Source organism: Schistocerca nitens, chromosome 2 (assembly GCF_023898315.1).
Source record: "Schistocerca nitens isolate TAMUIC-IGC-003100 chromosome 2, iqSchNite1.1, whole genome shotgun sequence".
NCBI lineage: Eukaryota > Metazoa > Arthropoda > Insecta > Orthoptera > Acrididae > Schistocerca > Schistocerca nitens.
Window position 1 is genome coordinate 759,501,782 of NC_064615.1, and position 19,450 is coordinate 759,521,231.

The 19,450-nt window shown below is 35.3% G+C and overlaps 1 protein-coding gene across 3 annotated transcripts in view; it reads right to left on the bottom strand.

Moving 5' to 3' along the window:
* The window catches only part of LOC126236985 (sodium-dependent phosphate transporter 1), a 302,978-nt gene that overhangs the window by 32,669 nt on the left and 250,859 nt on the right, over nucleotides 1–19,450 (bottom strand). Inside the window, exons 3-9 of one of the 3 annotated variants that reach the window (XM_049946708.1) lie at nucleotides 15,817–16,003; nucleotides 13,616–13,815; nucleotides 13,431–13,529; nucleotides 12,906–13,049; nucleotides 12,086–12,268; nucleotides 11,881–12,000; nucleotides 4,955–5,011 (exon numbers count right to left, since the gene is read on the bottom strand). In XM_049946708.1, the coding sequence (XP_049802665.1) occupies nucleotides 4,955–5,011; nucleotides 11,881–12,000; nucleotides 12,086–12,268; nucleotides 12,906–13,049; nucleotides 13,431–13,529; nucleotides 13,616–13,811 (799 nt within the window). In that variant the 5' untranslated portion in view covers nucleotides 13,812–13,815; nucleotides 15,817–16,003. Of the gene's footprint in view, nucleotides 1–4,954; nucleotides 5,012–11,880; nucleotides 12,001–12,085; nucleotides 12,269–12,905; nucleotides 13,050–13,430; nucleotides 13,530–13,615; nucleotides 14,652–15,816; nucleotides 16,004–19,450 lie in introns of all 3 variants that reach the window. The other 2 variants (XM_049946706.1, XM_049946709.1) reach the window with 2 other exon arrangements.

Genomic DNA, 19,450 nt, shown 5'->3' on the forward strand with positions numbered 1-19,450 from the left:
AGGTCGAACAGTCAACTAGCTGTATTCGGATATGTATAAAATTCCCAACATTGCATAGGATGAAATATAACAATATTATGAAAAGGATGATTGCTACTCACTCTACAGCAGAGATGTTGAGTTGCAGATAGGCAGAACAAAAAGACTGTCACACAACAAGCTTTTGTCCAACAAGGCTTCTGTCAAAAATAGACAACAGAGGATCATACTGCTGACATGATTCACAATGTTATGAAGCATCAAGTCTTCCATCTACCTTTAAATGCTCTATGTACCCAGAAGGACTGGAATCCAACTCTGCTATCTGAGAACCATGTGGCAGCATACAAGTTAAACTAAACAATCTGGCAACCTTGTGGACAGCAAATTTGGAATTACATCAAATTCGTAAAGAGCATAAGGGACTGGCTCAAATAACTGAACACTACAAGCTGTTCCACCAATTCTGCAGTAGTATGGGAGAGCATATGGTAGATTTCGCTAGTAAGAGGGGGGGGGGGGGGAGGGGGGGTGGTTTACAGATCTTGCTGTAATGTGGATGACAATCCCAAGGGTCATAACCACATAAATAGTAGTATGTGGATGTAGGCTACTGTTGCCAAATAGCATTAACTATGAGAGGTCACTCTGGCTGCAATGGAGGCAACTTTTTTTTTCACAGACGGTTGAGGGGTTACGTTGAGTGTCAGTGGAAATGTATAGCTGTAAATGGAGACTGCTGTCTGGCAGCTTCATACAAAGGAATAGTCATTAATACCTATGTAATTTCAACAGTATTAATAATTTAATATAGGGGTTGTGACTTTTTCATGTAACACCTCACCATTATCAACTTACTATGATGGACGCAACTACACGACTACAAGATTTCCCATGCAAACATCTCCTAATTTATATTTAATTTTCCTTTGACTTTGGCAAGGCTTATAATACTACCTTGAGGCATATCACCCTCTCAGACAGCTCAAGTATTCGAGCTTTCCAAGGTATCTTGCAGCCATCTTTTAACATTTTGTCCTCTCTTATTGTTATTGTAAGTATGAAGTTCCCAACGTAAAATTTTGTCGCTCACTTAACTTGGACATTATTCACAGTTTTATACAGGTAATGAGGCTCTTGTGCTTGTGTTTCCTTATAAGCTACCCTGATTCCACTGCAAAGGCAGCTGATAGAAAAATCCTCCAAAGAAGTAACGTCTTAAGTGCATCCATCAGAGACCACGTTTGCTTCACTTTTATAACGCGTATGTGTGACCCCAGTTTGATTGTGAGTGTACAGCCTCACTGAGATCTACATATTAAAAGATTTTTTTATGCAATCAAATAGCATTAAAGTGACCGTAAGCACTTAGAAGATCAGCACAACTCGCCACCCTGCAGTAGCTTACAATGAAGCATTAGCTTTGTCTTTATCTGTTGCACTATCACTAGTGTTCCAGTTCATCTGTTACACCAAGGAAGCAGTTTTGAAAACAATGCCCAACAGCAAGGAAGCCAATGAGTTATCTGCAGAAAGGCAAACTAGTGGCACTTGCTATGAAGCTGAATGCTTAAAGGGTTGAATATGATGTTCAGAATGGCTCCCATGCACCCAGAATTATTTTATATCTACTGGATTACAAGAAGTATTGTAATCCAAAATGGTAATTTAGTTTCAAATTTATATTTTATTAACAGTTCAGAAGAGTAATGCCAATACACATAGATGGTTCTCAGCTGAGAGAGAGCCTTAAGACCCAGTTTTTGCTGGTAGTACCTTCACAATTTGTTTACTTAATGAATTTATCACAGTTGGTAGGAAGGTTCACACTTGCTAGAAGTGGGACACTCACATTTGATGCCTGGATCTTTGTCAGTGACATGAGCAGTGTACACATATCAGTACACTGCATTTTCATATTATACTTTTTTCTATTAAGAAGGCTGTCCTTAGCTTTGCGCTGTGTGTCCTGCCCTATATTTTGAGCTGTCATGTCACTAAAATTTCAAATCATTGTTGAAGCAAAAGTAACACATACCTGATACTATTTCAATTTTACCCACTTGACAATAGTATATTAAAGTGGAGATTTGGTTTTGAGAGTGATTGACAGCTGGCAGCCAATTGCTCAACTGTCAGTCCTCTGCAAGTCTTCCTGTAGTTAGCAATAATTTTCTGGCATTGCAGCCTCTTTATAGACAACAGCAGTGTTCACAAACAGCCTCACAGAGCTTCCAACATTCCAGTTACATGGCTTTTTTTCCATTCACACAGAATTTACACTTTGTCTTTACCTTGTTGGACTTGTGCTTCAGTTTCATTGTAAGCAATTCAAAATTTTTCACTCACGGGATAACAGTTAATGCACAGAGTTAAGTGTGCCAGCTGAGAAATCCAGAAAATTGGAAATGATGTTTACACAGTACAGCTTATTCAATGTTGACATCAGTTGATTTCAGTGCTCTCTTATCTTCATACCATTCCTTATTGCTCCCCCCCCCCCCCCCCCCCCCCACACACACACACACACCTTTGCGCTTGTTCATTTATACTTTACTTTATTTGTTACCTAATATCATACCTTTGTGTTTTTATTTACTTGTGTGGTCTGGGTGACAATCAAAACAATAACAGTAGCAGCAGCAGCCAGTTATAAATAAAGATTAGCAGATGAAAACAGCATAATGGCAACTTTTATTGAGCTTCTTCACATGCATGTAAACACTTTGTTTTTATGTCTACTTACCAACCTACCGAAATAGTAAATATTTCATTAGAGCTGTTGTAAGAATTTTCAAACATGTTCAAAGGCTACTTTTTGGATCTTCTGAACTGTTCTCTTTTCGAAAGTGTGTGAAATACACATGTTAAGAAAAAGAATGTGTACAGGTGCTGGTGAGAAGGAAAAGTCATTCCAAAGAATCATCGAGAAATACACGTGGTGCAAGGAAGGAGTCTTAATTGGCAGTAACTCAGCAGGTGAAATTCAAACTGCACATAGTTAATGAGTTGTCAGTAATCAGTAGGGCAAATAAGAATTAAACTCTGAAGGAACTATAGGGCAAAAATGAAACCGATGGTGAAAGAAAGGCAGAGAAACGGTAAGGAAAAAATGGATATAGCAAGGACAAATTACAGTGGTAATCAAGAGGGGGGTATAAAAATTATAGACACAGGTAACACACAGATGGACAGATAGAGGGAAATTCAGAATGTCAAGGGATATATTTGATTAATATCTATTCCAAGTGAAAAATGAAGTACTGAGAACATCGTTGTTGACAAATGATGTTATTACCGAAACATGTATGAAGTCACTACTGGATTGTTCCCTCAAATGTTCAGCATCAACAGATTTTATACTCCTGTTTTACAAATTCATGTCTGGCCATTTACGCTATTTGACATTATAGCCGTCATCATAACATAAAATTTGTATTTCAGCATAATTTCTGTAATAACAAAGTGAACTGATCAAACGAACATTACTGCCCTCCCAGTAAAATGTGACTACCATCCTTTTCTGTTTCCTTGCTGCAAAACTTCCAATCGTGGAACTAGGCAACTTAAAGGAACTAAGAACTTGAATTTCAAGTTCCTTTTAATGTTATGTATTAGCATAAATAAAATAAAGCTCACTATAATGACATTTGGGAACAAATAGTCCATACTCTCAACATTAATATCTTCTTGCCAAACATATTCTGCAGCAAAGAGCTGTTACATGACTCATTATTTTCCCATTACAGACCGTATGTCTCTTCTTGCAGGAATAGTTTCTGTAATCTAAAAATGGAAGGTTTAGGTAAATCATATCACAAGAAGTCAACACTGATAATGCTCTTTCTATTCTTCTGTTTTCGTCCACCTTTCAGTCCCACTTTTAACCCTATCCCTGACTACTTCTATCACTATAAATTATTGCCTATACTGCAGAATTTGTGTTACGGTTGTTACATTCTTCGAATGCTTCTAGCATTTATTCTGTAATTAGGTTGTTACTTCTGACAGAGGGTCTCCGCTAGGCTCCTACAGCTCTTACAATTTAAAACATATTTGGTTTCCCTGTTCACTGTTTAGTGTTTAGTTCCCACTGATGGAATAACCATATCCAGAAGGTGTGTGCGCCAACTCCATATACACAGCACCACTTATTCTAGTTTTTGACATCAAACGTAAATGATCTCATGCCTTAATATAACTTATTTAACTTCAGTGTACAGTTTTGGTGTTAAGTTTTATTATCTCATTTAGAAATATCAGCTGAAGTTCTCTGTATATTTCAGCTGTACATTCTTTACTACAATTATGTACATTAAAGAAAGGCAGGACCTTCCATAACCACCCATTTTGTGTGATTTTAGTTTCCAAATATTTTATAGTGGATTATGACAGTGCCATCCAGCTTTTAACTTCTAAAAGGCAGCCGATGTTGGTAGATCGCTTAGCCAGTTCACCATAGGAATAGAGCAAATTGTTCTATTTGTTAATACTGGTATATAGCCTCTGCCATTTTTCGAGAAACATTGGAGTAGAAAGTAGTGTATCATGCTTCATATATGTTTGTCAAAGATTAGCAGTACAAAGAAGACAACTATTTAAATGTGCGTATCCGAGATCAATTAGCTATTAAGCTATACCTCCTGCAAGCATTGGATAGTGAATACATCTGTTAGCAGCAATGAATAAGATTTTGTTACAGACTAGAAACCAAAGCATTAATTTTTCTAAGTGCACGCCCAGTATATTTCACAATGTGGTATCAAATAGAAAGTTAGTAACACCATGATAAGCATTAGTATTTCCACACATATGCAAATTCATCATTGTGGATAACAAGCAAAAGATTTCTCCAGGTTGTTATACACTGCAAGTCACATTGTGCCAACTTCCCTGCCAGCATTACTGATAAGAGCAGTCAAATCAATTCTTGCAAAAGACATCAAATGTCAATGTTCCATCACATTTTAATTACCTGTCGAATCACCAAATGTAAAACTCACGCCACGACCTTTGTCTATACGCATCTGCTCTGCAACATACAAGCGATAAACATCACAACTAAGAGAACAAAAATAATTTATATAAATTAAAATCTGAGTAACTCAAATGTTAGCTTTTCTGTAACTAAGTTACAAGCAGCAAAATTAAAGTGAATTAATGGTTAACATAAGTTACAATGCCTAGTATCAGTGAATTCTCAATTGTTGTCAAACAAGTATAGTTATTTATCAACACTACAGATTATATGCAGCAGTAAATATAAACCAAAACAAAAGAAATATGTTTAAAATATGAATGATTTAGTATACAAACTATAAACTGAAATAAAAAATTAAGTGTGCTTAAAATGTGAAAGATCTAGCAGACAGCTCTTTTCACAATAAACTATGAGCAACTAATCGCCTGTTGTAACTGATAATGCTGGACTGAACTATAATATATCTGATTTTAAACATCTTTCACTAATCTGACTGGTCCAGTATGAATGAGATTTATTGCTGTTTGAAATCAATAAACATTCCCTTGTCTGTCTCCCAACACCTCTCCTCCTAGTTTCCATTTTCAAGAACTTACAGATTTATCAAGTTCACCCAGTTGAAGAAACTTACCAAATTTTAGCAATCTGTGTTAAATAAACATTGAATAAACAGAACCGATAATGTGAAAGTTTCAACTGCTTACTATCTTAGTAATTGACAATATAGTAATTAATACAGCAGAAGGCCTCTTGTCAGCAAAAGCAGAAATTTCTGGGCACAATCAATATGCACATAATCAGTACTATCCAGTCTACAGCCTACATTGAAAACTTTTGACATACAAGAAATAGCATTGCAGAAGGCTAACTATGGCTAGTTTGAACTATAGAACTCCATGCATCAACAGTAATTGTTGAATATTGTGAATCAGAATTGATTTTAGTTTTACAGGTATTGTCTTTCATTGTTTTGCAATTAAACTAAAAAAGTAATATATTTAATAATTTATTAAAATCATGTTTAACTAGTAAAACATTAATGCAAAAAATTTGTTGAACCGCAAAAGGACACTTCCAAAATTTAACACGAGCGACTTTTTTGTGTTTGTTACTACCATTTTCAAAATGGTGTATTCTTGAGGACCATGTTGTCTACTTCATCAGTTTTGTCTTGAAATCAGTATATTAAAATTCTGATTGTTCCTAATGTCTCATTCACCTCCACCAGTATCATTTATGCTTTGAGTGCCCCACTTATCTTGCTTGTGATTAGACATTTCAATAGTTTATTGAATCATTTTTATTCTTATCATACACCAGAGTGAAACAGCCATCAACTTTTTTTTTAGAAAACTGGTTCTTTAACTGAAAATAAGTATAGGGATGTTGACTACTATAAAGCAAAACGAACAAAGTGCAGTTTCGTGTATCGTCTTCATCCTAAATGTAACTGGAAAAGATAATAAATGTTTTGCGTAAATTACTTCAGTAGACGATTTCATGTGTAGCTTTGTAGACAGCACAGGTAAATGAACAGAAATAGGGTGCTCACAAAGAACAACCACCTACACACTCTAAATGACAACATTGCTTACTTTCCTGAAGGGTAGAAGCCCCAAAGATTGTTTCTAATGTGACTGATCTTATCATGAAAACTGAATACTATTACTGTAATACAAAAACATACACCATTATTGTCACAAATTATGTACTGTACAGAGCACTCCAAGTAAGAAAACAAATTACTCATGAAATGAAAATGACTAAAATAAACATACATTCTGGATGATCTACAGTAAACAAACTGGATCCCATTTAACACTGAACTAAATAATGTATGAAGTGTTATATGTTTGCCTCATAATAATCTGTTGCTATTACCACCACATTCTTGGTGTTGTGTGAGAAAATAATTGTAAAACAATCACTTCTATTATAACAATGAACTTCATCCACAGTTTTGTGTCTCAGCAGTGCTGTCATTTGAGATTCTTGAAGGACTGTGGAAGGCAGGTTCCATTACTTCATATCAGGAAAGTCTTTCACGATGAAATGGCAAACAATATCAGAAACAGGACCACTGAAGCATAGCACACCCATTACATAGTTTCATCTTTCCATTTCACTGACTGCAGCTGTGCAAATTTTATTTGGCCACACAGTCTTCTGTCATGATAAAATAAGCTCTGAGTTTTCGACTCTATTTGCAAACAGTTTAAGCGCTCTCTCTCTCTCTCTCTCTCTCTCTCTCTCTCTCTCTCTCTCTCTCTCTCTCTCTCTCTCTCTCTGTGTGTGTGTGTGTGTGTGTGTGTGTGTGTGTGTGTGTGTGTGTGTGTGTGTGTGTCTCTATTACAGACTTTGAATGCAGTCAAACTGAAAGGTGTGTGTCACTAATAAACAACTGTTTCATCTGATTATTATATCAAGGACTGTTTCACAAAGAAAAAATACTGTCCAATGTAGTCATAAATAATTATTTCAAGTGACCTTTTGAAAAAATGTGGGGGTTTGTGAGGCTCCATAGGAAAGGCATTTAATTACTTTTTGAACAAAGGTTTAAAACAGTAGTGAGGGGAAAGCTTGCACAATTGAAAGGGTCAGTTATTGAGTATTTCATTTTCACCAACTACAGTACTGTTTTAATATTAAACTGTGCCACCTAAAATTTGAATTTGTGCACTACTGGTACTTATATATAATTAAAGAAGGCAGAGAGAGAAAGAGAGAGAGACGATAAAACAAATATTTATGTTCAATCATTAATGCCATTTTTTTCCAGATATGGTCTCTCAAATTATGAGGCTGACACTATAACCATATGAAATTGTTCCTTTCTTGAAGAAGGAATTGAATAGGGAAAAGGTAGAAGCTGTAAACTTTATCAGGAAAACAAAAGTTTATATTAATGGAATATCAATTACATAAACAAGGCAGCAAATCTGCTAATCAGACAGACAAAACCATCATAAAAGCTATTTTCATCACCAGATAGAACAAGTAACATCAGTATATTATGAGGCAGCAGTGAATCTGAATCTAGTTCAAGACAATACCATGTAAGGCATCCCTGGTGGCCTGCTCTCAGTCTTTATTTACTACCATTTATTTATTAAAAGGCTTTTCAATTTTTCTTAACTGATGGCAGTAGCACATTAATTAAAGTCATTGAAGCCAAGTACAAAAACCTCAACAAAGACAAAAATTAATAAAATTTTTACACTACAAACAAATTAATATTTAATCCATTAAATTTTGAGCATGCTGTCATGCAAATTCCCAATGTCCCACTGACATGTCCAGCATTTATCTTCTGGCCAGCCTCAGAGTGAGCCAATCAGTGTTTCCCTCTTATTCCCAGAATGGTCAGAGAGTAAGCTGTCAACATATCAGTGGAAGAGTTTGAATTTGCACTGTTGCAGGCCCAAAATTTTGCAATTATTTACAAAGCCATGAAAAATCAGAGAATGCACTCAATGTTAAAAAAAAAAAAAAAACAGGTATCTGTAGATCTGAACCAACATCCACTGTCATCAGAAATAACACTAATATTAAAGATTTAGAGCCTAACACATCATCATATCCATGTGTAGAACTGTTTGATGTGCAAACAGATAAATTAGATCAAAACAAGATACCAATACACCTATAAAAGATACTTGGCCTCATTTTCTACATATGTTTATCTCTCACTGTGTTGGCATACAGACATGAGTAACAGGGCTTACATACCCATGCTTCTTGTTGTACTGAGATAATACAGAAAAAAATCTGCGACTTATTTATTCCTTCAAAATGACCAGTGTCAAGTTGACAATGCAGTGGCAGGCAATACAGGCCTCTGTAAATATGATTCCATTCTCAGTGTCACATGCTTTTACTTTTACATCTTAAAGTCATTTGTGACCAAAATACATTTTGCATGAACTGTCAGTGATACATCATCATCACGTATACAATAATAATTTCCTTGTAGATTTTGCTTCACTCGCCCAGACAGCTGAGAGCACTAACCCACCCACTTGTGAGAAACAGGGGGCCAAGCCAACTGCAGATTCAATCCACCTCAAGAATTAACAATGAGGGCTGGAGAATCAGCCAACCTAAATGTAATTCTTAGGCAGTTTCCCACAATCTATTAGGTAAATACTGGGTTGTTGGTTATGTCCTATCTGAGATACACATACAGAAACATTTAGAAATGTTATCACACTTGAACATAAGATCTATACTAGTCTCAGACAGATGGGATAGGGCATGTTGGTGTCACGAAGAGCATTCAGCCGTTGATTTTCCACTAACACTGTCAAAACTGATGTACAACAATGCTGACCCTCAACAGAAAAGAGGAAAGCCTAATAGAAAAAGAGGATGAACTGACCTCACATGCTTTATTAATCTTTTGATTTAAGTTCCATATTTTGGCACAAAACTATAAGAATTTAATAAAAGCTGTCAGCCATGAAACTGAAAAACTCCTTAGAAATAAATAACTGATTATCATTTAAACTAATCTTTCTATGAACCATATGAACAGATTTTTTGGCTTTAAATACCAAGAATACTGAAGCAAATACAGTGCCTAGTAAATTAAAGTTATATTTTTTTATGGAAAACAAAATTATTTTAATTTGAATGAATTAATAAGCCAATTCAAGTGAGAAAACAAACAACTAAATAGCAGAAACAGACAAAAGTATACAATACGTTTTCACAATAAAATATTGTTGGGCCATGACTAAATTTTTCATCTGCATGTGTTTTAGTTATAGACAGAGTTAAACATTTTTTTACGAGTACCCTAGTATAAGCTGACAGTTATAACTGAGAAATAGTAATTACTGGGGAACCATGAGGTTGTTTCTCTCTACAATAATTGATGCCTATATCTTTCTTAATACATTTATTTTATATTATTCTACTCTTCACATTACCACAAGCACATTTCACAATACAACCTGTTTCAACCACACTGAGACCATATTCAGATGCTCACCACAAATGCCACGTACAGTGACACCAGATGCACAATATGTTATCTCTGAATTTTCCTGGTAATTACTGGGATTAATAGCATATGTTATCAAATAGTAGCCATACTTTTGAGAACAAATGTAGTGTAGTCGCTCTGAAAGTATCTACATCTGCACTCTGCAAACCACCATGAGATGCAAAGCAGAGGATATGTCCCATTGTACCAGACAGTAGGGTTTCTTCCAGTTCCATTCAGATGTAGAAGTAACTACGGTTGTGCCTCAGAGATGTGTGTTGGGACCCTTGCTGTTCAAGGGGAGAGTGATTATTTGAATGCTTCTGTGCATGTAGTAATTATTCTAATCTTATGCTCACGATCCCTATGTGTGCAATACATAGAGGGTTGTAATATATCCCTGGAGTAATCATTTAAAACCTATCCTTGAAACTTTGTTAATAGATTTTCTCAGGATAGTTAGTTTGTCTTCAAGAGTCTGCATATAAGTTCAATATTCCCAGTTAGTCCTATCTGGTACAGTTCCCACACACTTGAGAATATTCTAGGACCAGTTGCATGAGTAATTTGTAAGCAATCTCTTTTGTAGACCGATTGAACTTCGCCAGTATTCTACCAATAAACCAAAGTCTACCAACTGCTTTACCCACTACTGAACCTATGTGATCGTTCCATTTCGCATCCCTACAAAGTGTTACCTCCAGGTAACTGCACGAGTTGGCTGACTTCAACAGTGACTCATTTATATTATTGTCGTAGGATAGTTTTTTTTTTTTTTTTTTTTTTTTTTTTTGTGAAGTGCAAAATTTTACATTTTTGAACATTTAGAGAAAGTTGCCAATCTATGGACCACTTTGAAAGCTTATCAAGATCTGACTGAATATTTATGCAGCTTCTCTCAGATAGTATTTCATTATACATAATTGCATTATCTGCAAAAAAAAAAAAAATCCTGATTTTACTACTAACCTTGTATTAAAGGTCATTAATTAAACATGAACAACAAGGGTCCCAACACACATCTCCGAGTCACAACCGTAGTTACTTCTACATCTGACAATGACTCTCCATCCAACGAAACATGCTGCATCCTTCAGTCCAGTCACATATTTCACTTGATACCCCATATGAATGTACTTTCAACAATAAATATAGGGGTGGTATTGAGTCAAATGCTTTTCAGAAATCAAGAGACACTGCACCAATCTGGTTGCCTTGATTCAAGCTTCAGTGCATCATGTGAGCAAGCTTCAGTATGTCATGTGAAAACAGTATGAGTTGGGTTTCACATGATTAATGTTTTCGAAATCCATTCTGGTTGGCATTGGGGAAGTGGCAATGAGTACATGTCGAGCTAAGAAACCAAAATGTTAGGGTTTGACTGCAACTGGTCCTATTATTTTATTCTGTCACTTCAAGTAACTTTCTACTGCTTTGCATATGTATTCTGCTGTAGTTTGGATTTGATGGTCATTGATTATCTCCCTTCAGTGACTTTCTGAGCCAATTCTCACATTTTTGGAAGGTAAGACCCCATCATTTCCATGGATGATACTCTTTGAAGAACTGCTCTTTTCCAAACATCATTTGTGCTGGTGACAGCAACAAGATCAGTCAATATCCATTAGAGGTTTTTTGTCTGGATGCCAAAACAATGTGTGTGATATTAACTAAATATAAACAAGAAATGCTGCTACTTCTCAGTGATACTCTAATGACTGTCAGTTCAGACAGTATAGATTATACTGACAATGTCTTGACACATGGAGTGGCAGCAGGTATTTCTATTATGAAAAATCATGAAGGCACATCAAATTGTAAACTTCACCCTCTTGAGTTAAATGAGACTTTTGTCAACAAGATATCCATCATGAGTTGAATATGTGAATAACAGAAACAGGAACTGTAAGCAAGTTAAATTAGAGCCACTTACTCAGAATCTGATTCCTCAGGTGAGGTACAAGAAAGAAATGTACACCCAGGGTGACCAAGATGCCAATCGACACACTGAGGATCAATGCTCCCCACCATGGAATGTAATCGAAGTATAGCACTAAAGGAAAGCAAACAGATAGTGAGAATACTGAAATACTATACCTCAATGCCATCACTTGCTGGAGACAGTTGACTGTACTTACATTTCGGTCCATTGTGCACAATTGAAAACACATTTATTAAAACTGTGACACCATAAAACAAAGGAAGTGCTCTAAGTCCTGGTTTTATTGGTTGTGGTGCCCGTAAGATGAATTTCCGGATGAGCAAATACAAGACGGTTGACATCATTCCAGAAAGCACTGGTGAGATGAACCACGAGGCAACTGCAACAATATCAAATAGTTTCAAATTTAACTCTTGTTACCCAACAGTCACCATAAAATGTCTTTGATACCTTTGTTTTCTCATTCCAGGACAATATGAAATTTGATGAATGAAATTAACAGAAAATATAAAAAATATGAGCTACTAAATATATGGAATCAGGAAGTCACACCAAGCAGAGTTAATACTTTCTGTAGCTTCTGTGCAAATGAATTATGAAACCTATTTAAGTACCATGACAGCTAGATACAGCCTTCTGTAACCTGACAGAAGCGTTTCACTTTATTCTTGTTCTCTCTATTTCTGCATACTGGTAAGTAGAGAGGTAACTGTACCATAATGGGGGGAAAAAAGTTACAGTAAGCATATGAAGTCCTTCATGAAGCAACAAAGTAAATGCTGGAATTGCATTCTTTTAGATGTGAGAAATATAAATGCTTACACGGAAAATTAATGAAAAAGAAAGCAAAGTTGTTCAGTGTGTCTTCTGTTTATCACTTATGATTCCGTCTGTCTGATGGTTACAGGTGTCTGCTACTGAAATAATTTGTCTACTGTGGCAACCAACAACCATAAACAAGACAGAACCACTTCTGTACCACAATAATGAAATATTACAAAAAAGATAATACATACCAATTGTAACTAGTGTCATCCAATGCAATCCAGCAAATCCCTGTGCAACTAGGGAGAAACCAACACTGGCTCCAACTATACTATGAGTTCCCGATATAGGCAGCTTCAGAAATGTTGCAACAAGGAGCCACACTGCACTGCCAGCTGAGGGAATGTTAAGATTTTAAAATTATTTTAAAAATCTGTGAATTTAACCTGCAGTTCATTAAATAGTATGATGTGAGTACTATGCATAGTAATATCTTAACATTTATGGATTCTTCTGCCACTTCTTGGTAGAACATTCAAAATTTAAAGTTTAATAACAAGTAAACTGTACTGTCCTATTGATTATTGTTGATCAATAACTAGTTTTCACCTTACTGAAGGATTTTCAAGAAAGATGGTCCGATAAGTGAAAAACTAGTTAGAAATAAATAAAAATCAGTAGAACAAAACAGTTTGCTTCCTATTCAACCTAAAATACCATCTCAGTTATTATTATTATGTACTACTTTTCTTGTTGAGTAATGAAAGTATTCTTACCAAGGGATGAGAGGAACCCAAGCATGAATTCTCTCTCCCGCCCCTCATAAAGGTTAACATCCAATATTCCTTTTCTCATGGTGTCTGACACTTTGTAACCTGAAAATTATGAACTGACATTGAGTATATCATTACAAAACCCTACTGTATATCATTCTTCCAGGTACTTTTAAGTTTTAACTTACCAATTAATATAGCTCCTGCTGTCTCGAATATTGTAGCTAAGTAACATGCTTGTCTAACTGTCAAAACTTTTGAACCCACTGATGTACCAAAAGAATTAGCCACATCATTTGCTCCAATTCCAAATGCCAAGATAAATGCAACAATAAATCCAACGATGAGAATCCACAAAACGTCTGATGAGTATGCTTCAATCATGATGCTGCTTATGAAAATGTTGTAAAATAAAATACCACTGAGTTCTGTTATATTCAAGATATTTCAAGAAGTGACTAAATTAAATAACTTTAAGTATCTAATGCTCTTTCTTCCAATTTTCAATTTTACTTCACACACACTTCTTGTTACTCCAAATTATCTTCATGTTACATCATTCCAGTCTGCCATTGTTAATACTTCCATTCAATATCTTCTTCAATAATATAAAAAAATAATTATCACAGAATTCCTTTCTCTATGGAATTTCTATAAGCTCCTGAGCTTCATTCCCTTATCTACCTTAAGTACCCCGTAATATTTTAGTGCTTTTTGTTTTAAATACCACCTCTGGCTTTTGGATTTTTTGTTCTTAAGAGAAAAAGCCAAAATATGAGCACCTCTATCTGCCTGTATGTGATCTGTGGTACACCAAGTCTTGTCAATGAATTACTCTTAATGACGACAAGATATGAAAATAATTAGGCCTCTTTTTCAAAATAGTTTCTATTCTTTCAAAGGATAATATTCCAGCTCAAACACTGCAGTAGAGAATCATTCAATTTTATCCAAAGCAAAACTTTTGCCCAGTCGACGAATTAAGCGTGTCCCTCAATTGGTGGAAGGATTGTTTTTATTTTAAGGTTAAGCAGTTTTAACTTTCTTTTTCTTCCCTCTCTATCCCTTTTTTGTTCCAAAATAGAAAACAAAAAAGGGAATAGAGAATTTTTGTTCTCTATGAAATGAGTATTTTTTCCTCACAGTAGCCTTTAAAATGTTACAAAAGCATTTTGTTGAGATCAGACTGTATGTAAACTTTATTGTTCCTCTACTAAATAATTCCTGCAAAAGAAGAGCAAAAAAATCTTAAATGTATTTTTAGAATTACTTACGTAAAAGTGTTATATATACATAACTGCTTATTCAGATATAATTTTGTACATATACCAGTTAAAAGTAAAACAAATCTGCTTAAATTTTTTACACTTTTAACTTTCCAGCAGTTCAAAACAGCTTACACATCCTAGCCCACTTAGCAACACACATTAGTAGCAAACTACATGAACCACTCTATGAACCAAACTGCAAAGATACAGTCTGTTGTCGCTAACTTAGTAAATAAACAATATCTTTGACCAGTGCCTTAGATAATAAAATTCACAGTGGTTTTAATAATTGTTTAAAATATGAAACTGGTTATGGCAGATACAGAAACATTTGGCTGTTACCCATGTAGGTTTCACTATTAACAGCCACATCCTACTGCATTTTGTAAATAATAATCCCAGGCACAGGAAACATGTCTATAATTGATCATACAGTACTAATCATTCATTCAAGTGAACAAACCACTGGAACTAAGAACTTGGGAAACAACTCCAATCAGACTTGGGAATCTCAACACTCGACACGCACAGAAATATTGCCCTAACTTCACCCTCTACCCAGTCTTGATCTCTTTAATGTTGTCCTCGTCCCACAAACTGTGCGTACCCATTTTCTACTAATGTGATGCAAATCTGTAAGAGGATTGTCTCATTTTACAACACTGACTGTCAAATTCACAGTAGTAAATTGAAGTGAATATGTTTCTTTTTCTACATCAATTGCTAGAGTGAAATATTTCAACATTAAATTATTATTATTATTATCAGCTTTCCCCACTACCTAACTGATTTTCTTCCCATCAGTTTTCCAATTTCATCCTTTAAAACAGGTTACATAGACTTTCATTTGTTAACCTTTTGGGCACCGGATAAAAGTCATCATCATACAAAACTTTGTGGGGAGTCAACACACATTCAGTGAAAATAGAAAGGATCAAAAATAAGCTACGTATAAGAACTAAGTACAAACAAATTTATTTACAGTAATAAAATTCTTTAGTTGTAGCATCAGTAAGGTTAATACTGCCATCTATTTTATGAGATTCATCTAAAATAACTCAGAAAAAAATCAATCATCTACATCAATTATGAAGTTAGAAAATTTTCATAGTTACACTTACCTGTCTTGAGAGATGAATCACCAAATAAAATATCACCAAGTTTTGGTAGCTGGCCAAGTTTTGCTATCTATTAAATCAAACCTAAACTTCTTCTAGTGACCTGGTCACACTAAATCCGTTGCTAAGAAATGGGATGGCTGTCCACAATGGCACAGCATCTTGATAGTGACATACTTCTAGCAATCATCTGCAACAAAAGTAAAGACTGATTAAGAACTACTGTGCACAATTTAGACAACTGAATGAATCTCCCCCCCCCCCCCCCCCTCTCTCTCTCTCTCTCTCTCTCTCTCTCTCTCTCTCTCTCTCTCTCTCTCTCTCTCTCTCTCTCAAAACTAAAAACATATTGAGTTTTAAGTTTATGAAACTTTCACAAGTTTTGTATTTTCAGAAAATAAATGGTTACAACTAACGACAACAAATCGCTATAAAAGTCTGAGATTGCACTGATGAAAGTCCATCTCTGACTAGAGTGGCAAGCATAATTTTAAAAATGAAGTTAATACAGCTGTGAGATATTCCTGGCTTCACATGCCAATTACACAATTTGCAATGTCTGAGCAAAATTTTAGATTTATGGTCTCCACCTGTAGTACACTTGGGTGGATTGAGTGATCCAGTAATGTTGTTGCTGGTCCTAAGCCTGGGTTAAGAAAGGGGGTTGGTGCCCAGAGAAGTGATAAAAAGAGTAGGTGGAACATATATTAAGGCACTAAAACTATACACCTCAGTTAAAATCCTGTTCATGCCTTTGTGTTGACTGCCGACAAAGAACATTAGATACAGGATGATGGCAATGATTTGATCTTCTAGCTAGATGACATTAGGAGAAGCAAAAATTCAGAAGATCTAGAGATTCTCATACTTAGGTGAATGGATAGAAATGGGTATGGCACAAAAAGAAGAACAAATAAGTAAGATTAATTAAGAACACAAACCTACAATTAACCATGGAGAATCTTTTCTGTAAATGCAAAATTGCAGTAGTGCCAAGCAGTAATCCCCCTTCCACTTTGAACATACAACAGAAAGTCCAAACCTCTTTAGCATGTTACTGCTTTAGAGCCTAGAACTTACGGAATGAAAGATTCCCAGGAGGATATTCAGACCTCAAAGAACAGAAGACTGTCAATATAGAAAATGAGGAACCAAGAACTGTATACTCACATAGAGAGGATCTCTTACACCACCAGAAAAAGAAAGACCATGTTCTTCTGTCACATCTTCAGAATCTACCATGAAATATTAACACATTATTAGATAATGTAGTTTCTTGTAAACATGAGAACATATGTACATTGGACCCAAGAGGTACAAAGAGAGCAGTAAGAAATGGGACGACTTTCAAATTAATACAAGTAAGTAAATAAACAACACTGTCATAGGTTTCCACGAGAGAATTAGGCCTAACACAAAAACAAAATTATCAGAAGAATGAAGAAGCTTGCAAAGTATGAGAATAAAAGAATATACTGAACAAGGACAAAGACCAGAAAAAAACAAATCTGAACCACATTGTTCATTAGCCTTCAGATAGCCAAAATGAAAGGAAGAAGAAAGACACTTTGACTTTTTGAGTATCAGTGCAGTGTTAACATGTACATTAGCATAATGATTTAGCAACAAGTTTAGCTTTGCCTCACTTGTAAGCCACTGTTTGGGTGGGAGACAGTGTACAGCTGTTTGCACGCAAACCTAGCTTTCATCTAACATATACACTGCCATGTGGTATGTGCAACAGTGAGATGTTGTTGTTATTATTGTTATTGTTATTATTGTTGTTATTATTATTTGCAAATAAGTCCATTAGACTTATGCAAAGTACTTGTAAGTGGGTATTTGTCTTCCCTTGTGCCCATATATCTCTTTCATTCTCTTCCTGTGGGATCCCTTTCTCTTGTCAGATCATGTTGTTCCTAACTCCTTTGGGTTTTCCTCTTCGTCAACTTGTCAATTGTGAATTTTGTACGTGCAGATTTCATATTTTTGGACATTATCTTGAGTAGTTCTTGCCCGTTTGAGATCAGTTTTGATCTTGCCAACCCAATTCATCGTGTCCATTTTGACTTTTTTCCTATTGTCAAAAAATAAAATAAAATAAAATCAACTACTTGTTTTGATGAGTCAGTCTGTGTGTTCATTCTTTTAATGTGTCCACAGAACCATAACTTACGTTTTCTAATGTTCCTATGGATATTTGTGTATTGTTTGATTTCATGACTGCTTCTAAGTTAGTATTGTTCATCTACAGGTTCTGAGCCTAAATTTTTTCTTATGACTTTACATTCCTTTTTGTCAATGTTTTCAATGACTTTTTCCTATTCTTAAGTGTTTCTGATCCCTAGAGCATTCTATCGTATTGGAATATCTTACTTGTGTGAGCTTAGACATACATTTCTTGTTGTAGATATTTTGCGTATGTCTGTACAAAGTTCCTTTTTTGCATCTAATTTAGTTTGCCTTCTTTTTTATTCCATTTTCCTGGATTGTTTCATTGAGATTTAATTTGTAGAACCCATTTAATTTTGCCATACTTCGTCTCCATGAATTTTGGTGCTACTTCATTGCAGTCCATGTTTTTTACACTCATTTTCAAATGATATCTGGGGATCTACTTTTTCTTCAGTTTCTTTCAAGAGTTTAGCCTGATTTTGGGATGATGAAATGTTGCCGGTTAATACTGCTAAATCATCTACAGAGGCTAGGAAATCTGCAGAAAAATTGCTTCTGCCTGAAGTGGTTGGTTAGTCAACTTTGAGGACTGATTTCTGTTTGTGCCATTATTGTATTACTTTCTCAAGGACACAGTTGAAAAGTAAGGGAGACAGTGACAGCCCATCTCCGTGTCTTCTCTCTGTTTTGATTTCTAAAGGATCTGTGAGTTCCTCCATGAATTTAACATTGTACTTTGTATCTGTCAGTGTCTGTTTTACCTATATGATAAGTTTTTCAGATCTACACCTTGTTCCTTTTAATATTTGGATGAAATATTCATGGTCAAGTGAGCCACAGGCTTTTTTTAAATCAACCAATGTGCAGACTAAATATTTGCTACAAATTCTCTGATATCCAATGATTGGCCTTGGATTCAAGATTTGCTCTGGATATGAATAGACTAATCAAAAAATCATGCTCAATATTTTCAAATTTTTTATTCAAGTTGTTTCTATTTTCTATGAAATAGACACTGAGATAGAATGTTATATGCACCTGATGTTAGTGACTAGTTATTTACATCTGCTCTGTCTCCCTTCTTGTGTAACAGTTGATTAAAACATCTTTGTATTGTTGTGGATTTTTTTCTGTTTGCCAAATGTCTTCTTGGTTCTGGTGATTATTTTTATGGTGTTCGAGCCTGCTGATTTTATTATTTCTATTGTGATTGAAACTCCTGATACTTTATTGTTTTTCAGCCTTTTGATCTGTCTGGTTATTTCTTCTTCTCACAGGAGTAATGTGATTGGAATCATTGTGTTGATTCTTGGCAGTTAAGTAGCTCTTTGAAGTACCTGGCAAGTTCCTTGCAGTTTTCTTGCTTGTTTAGAGGCAATTGACTCCCCCCCCCCTTTTTTTGGGGGGGGGAGCATAATTTTTGTGGTTGATGCCGTACGAGCTTAGTTAAGTCCTCATACAA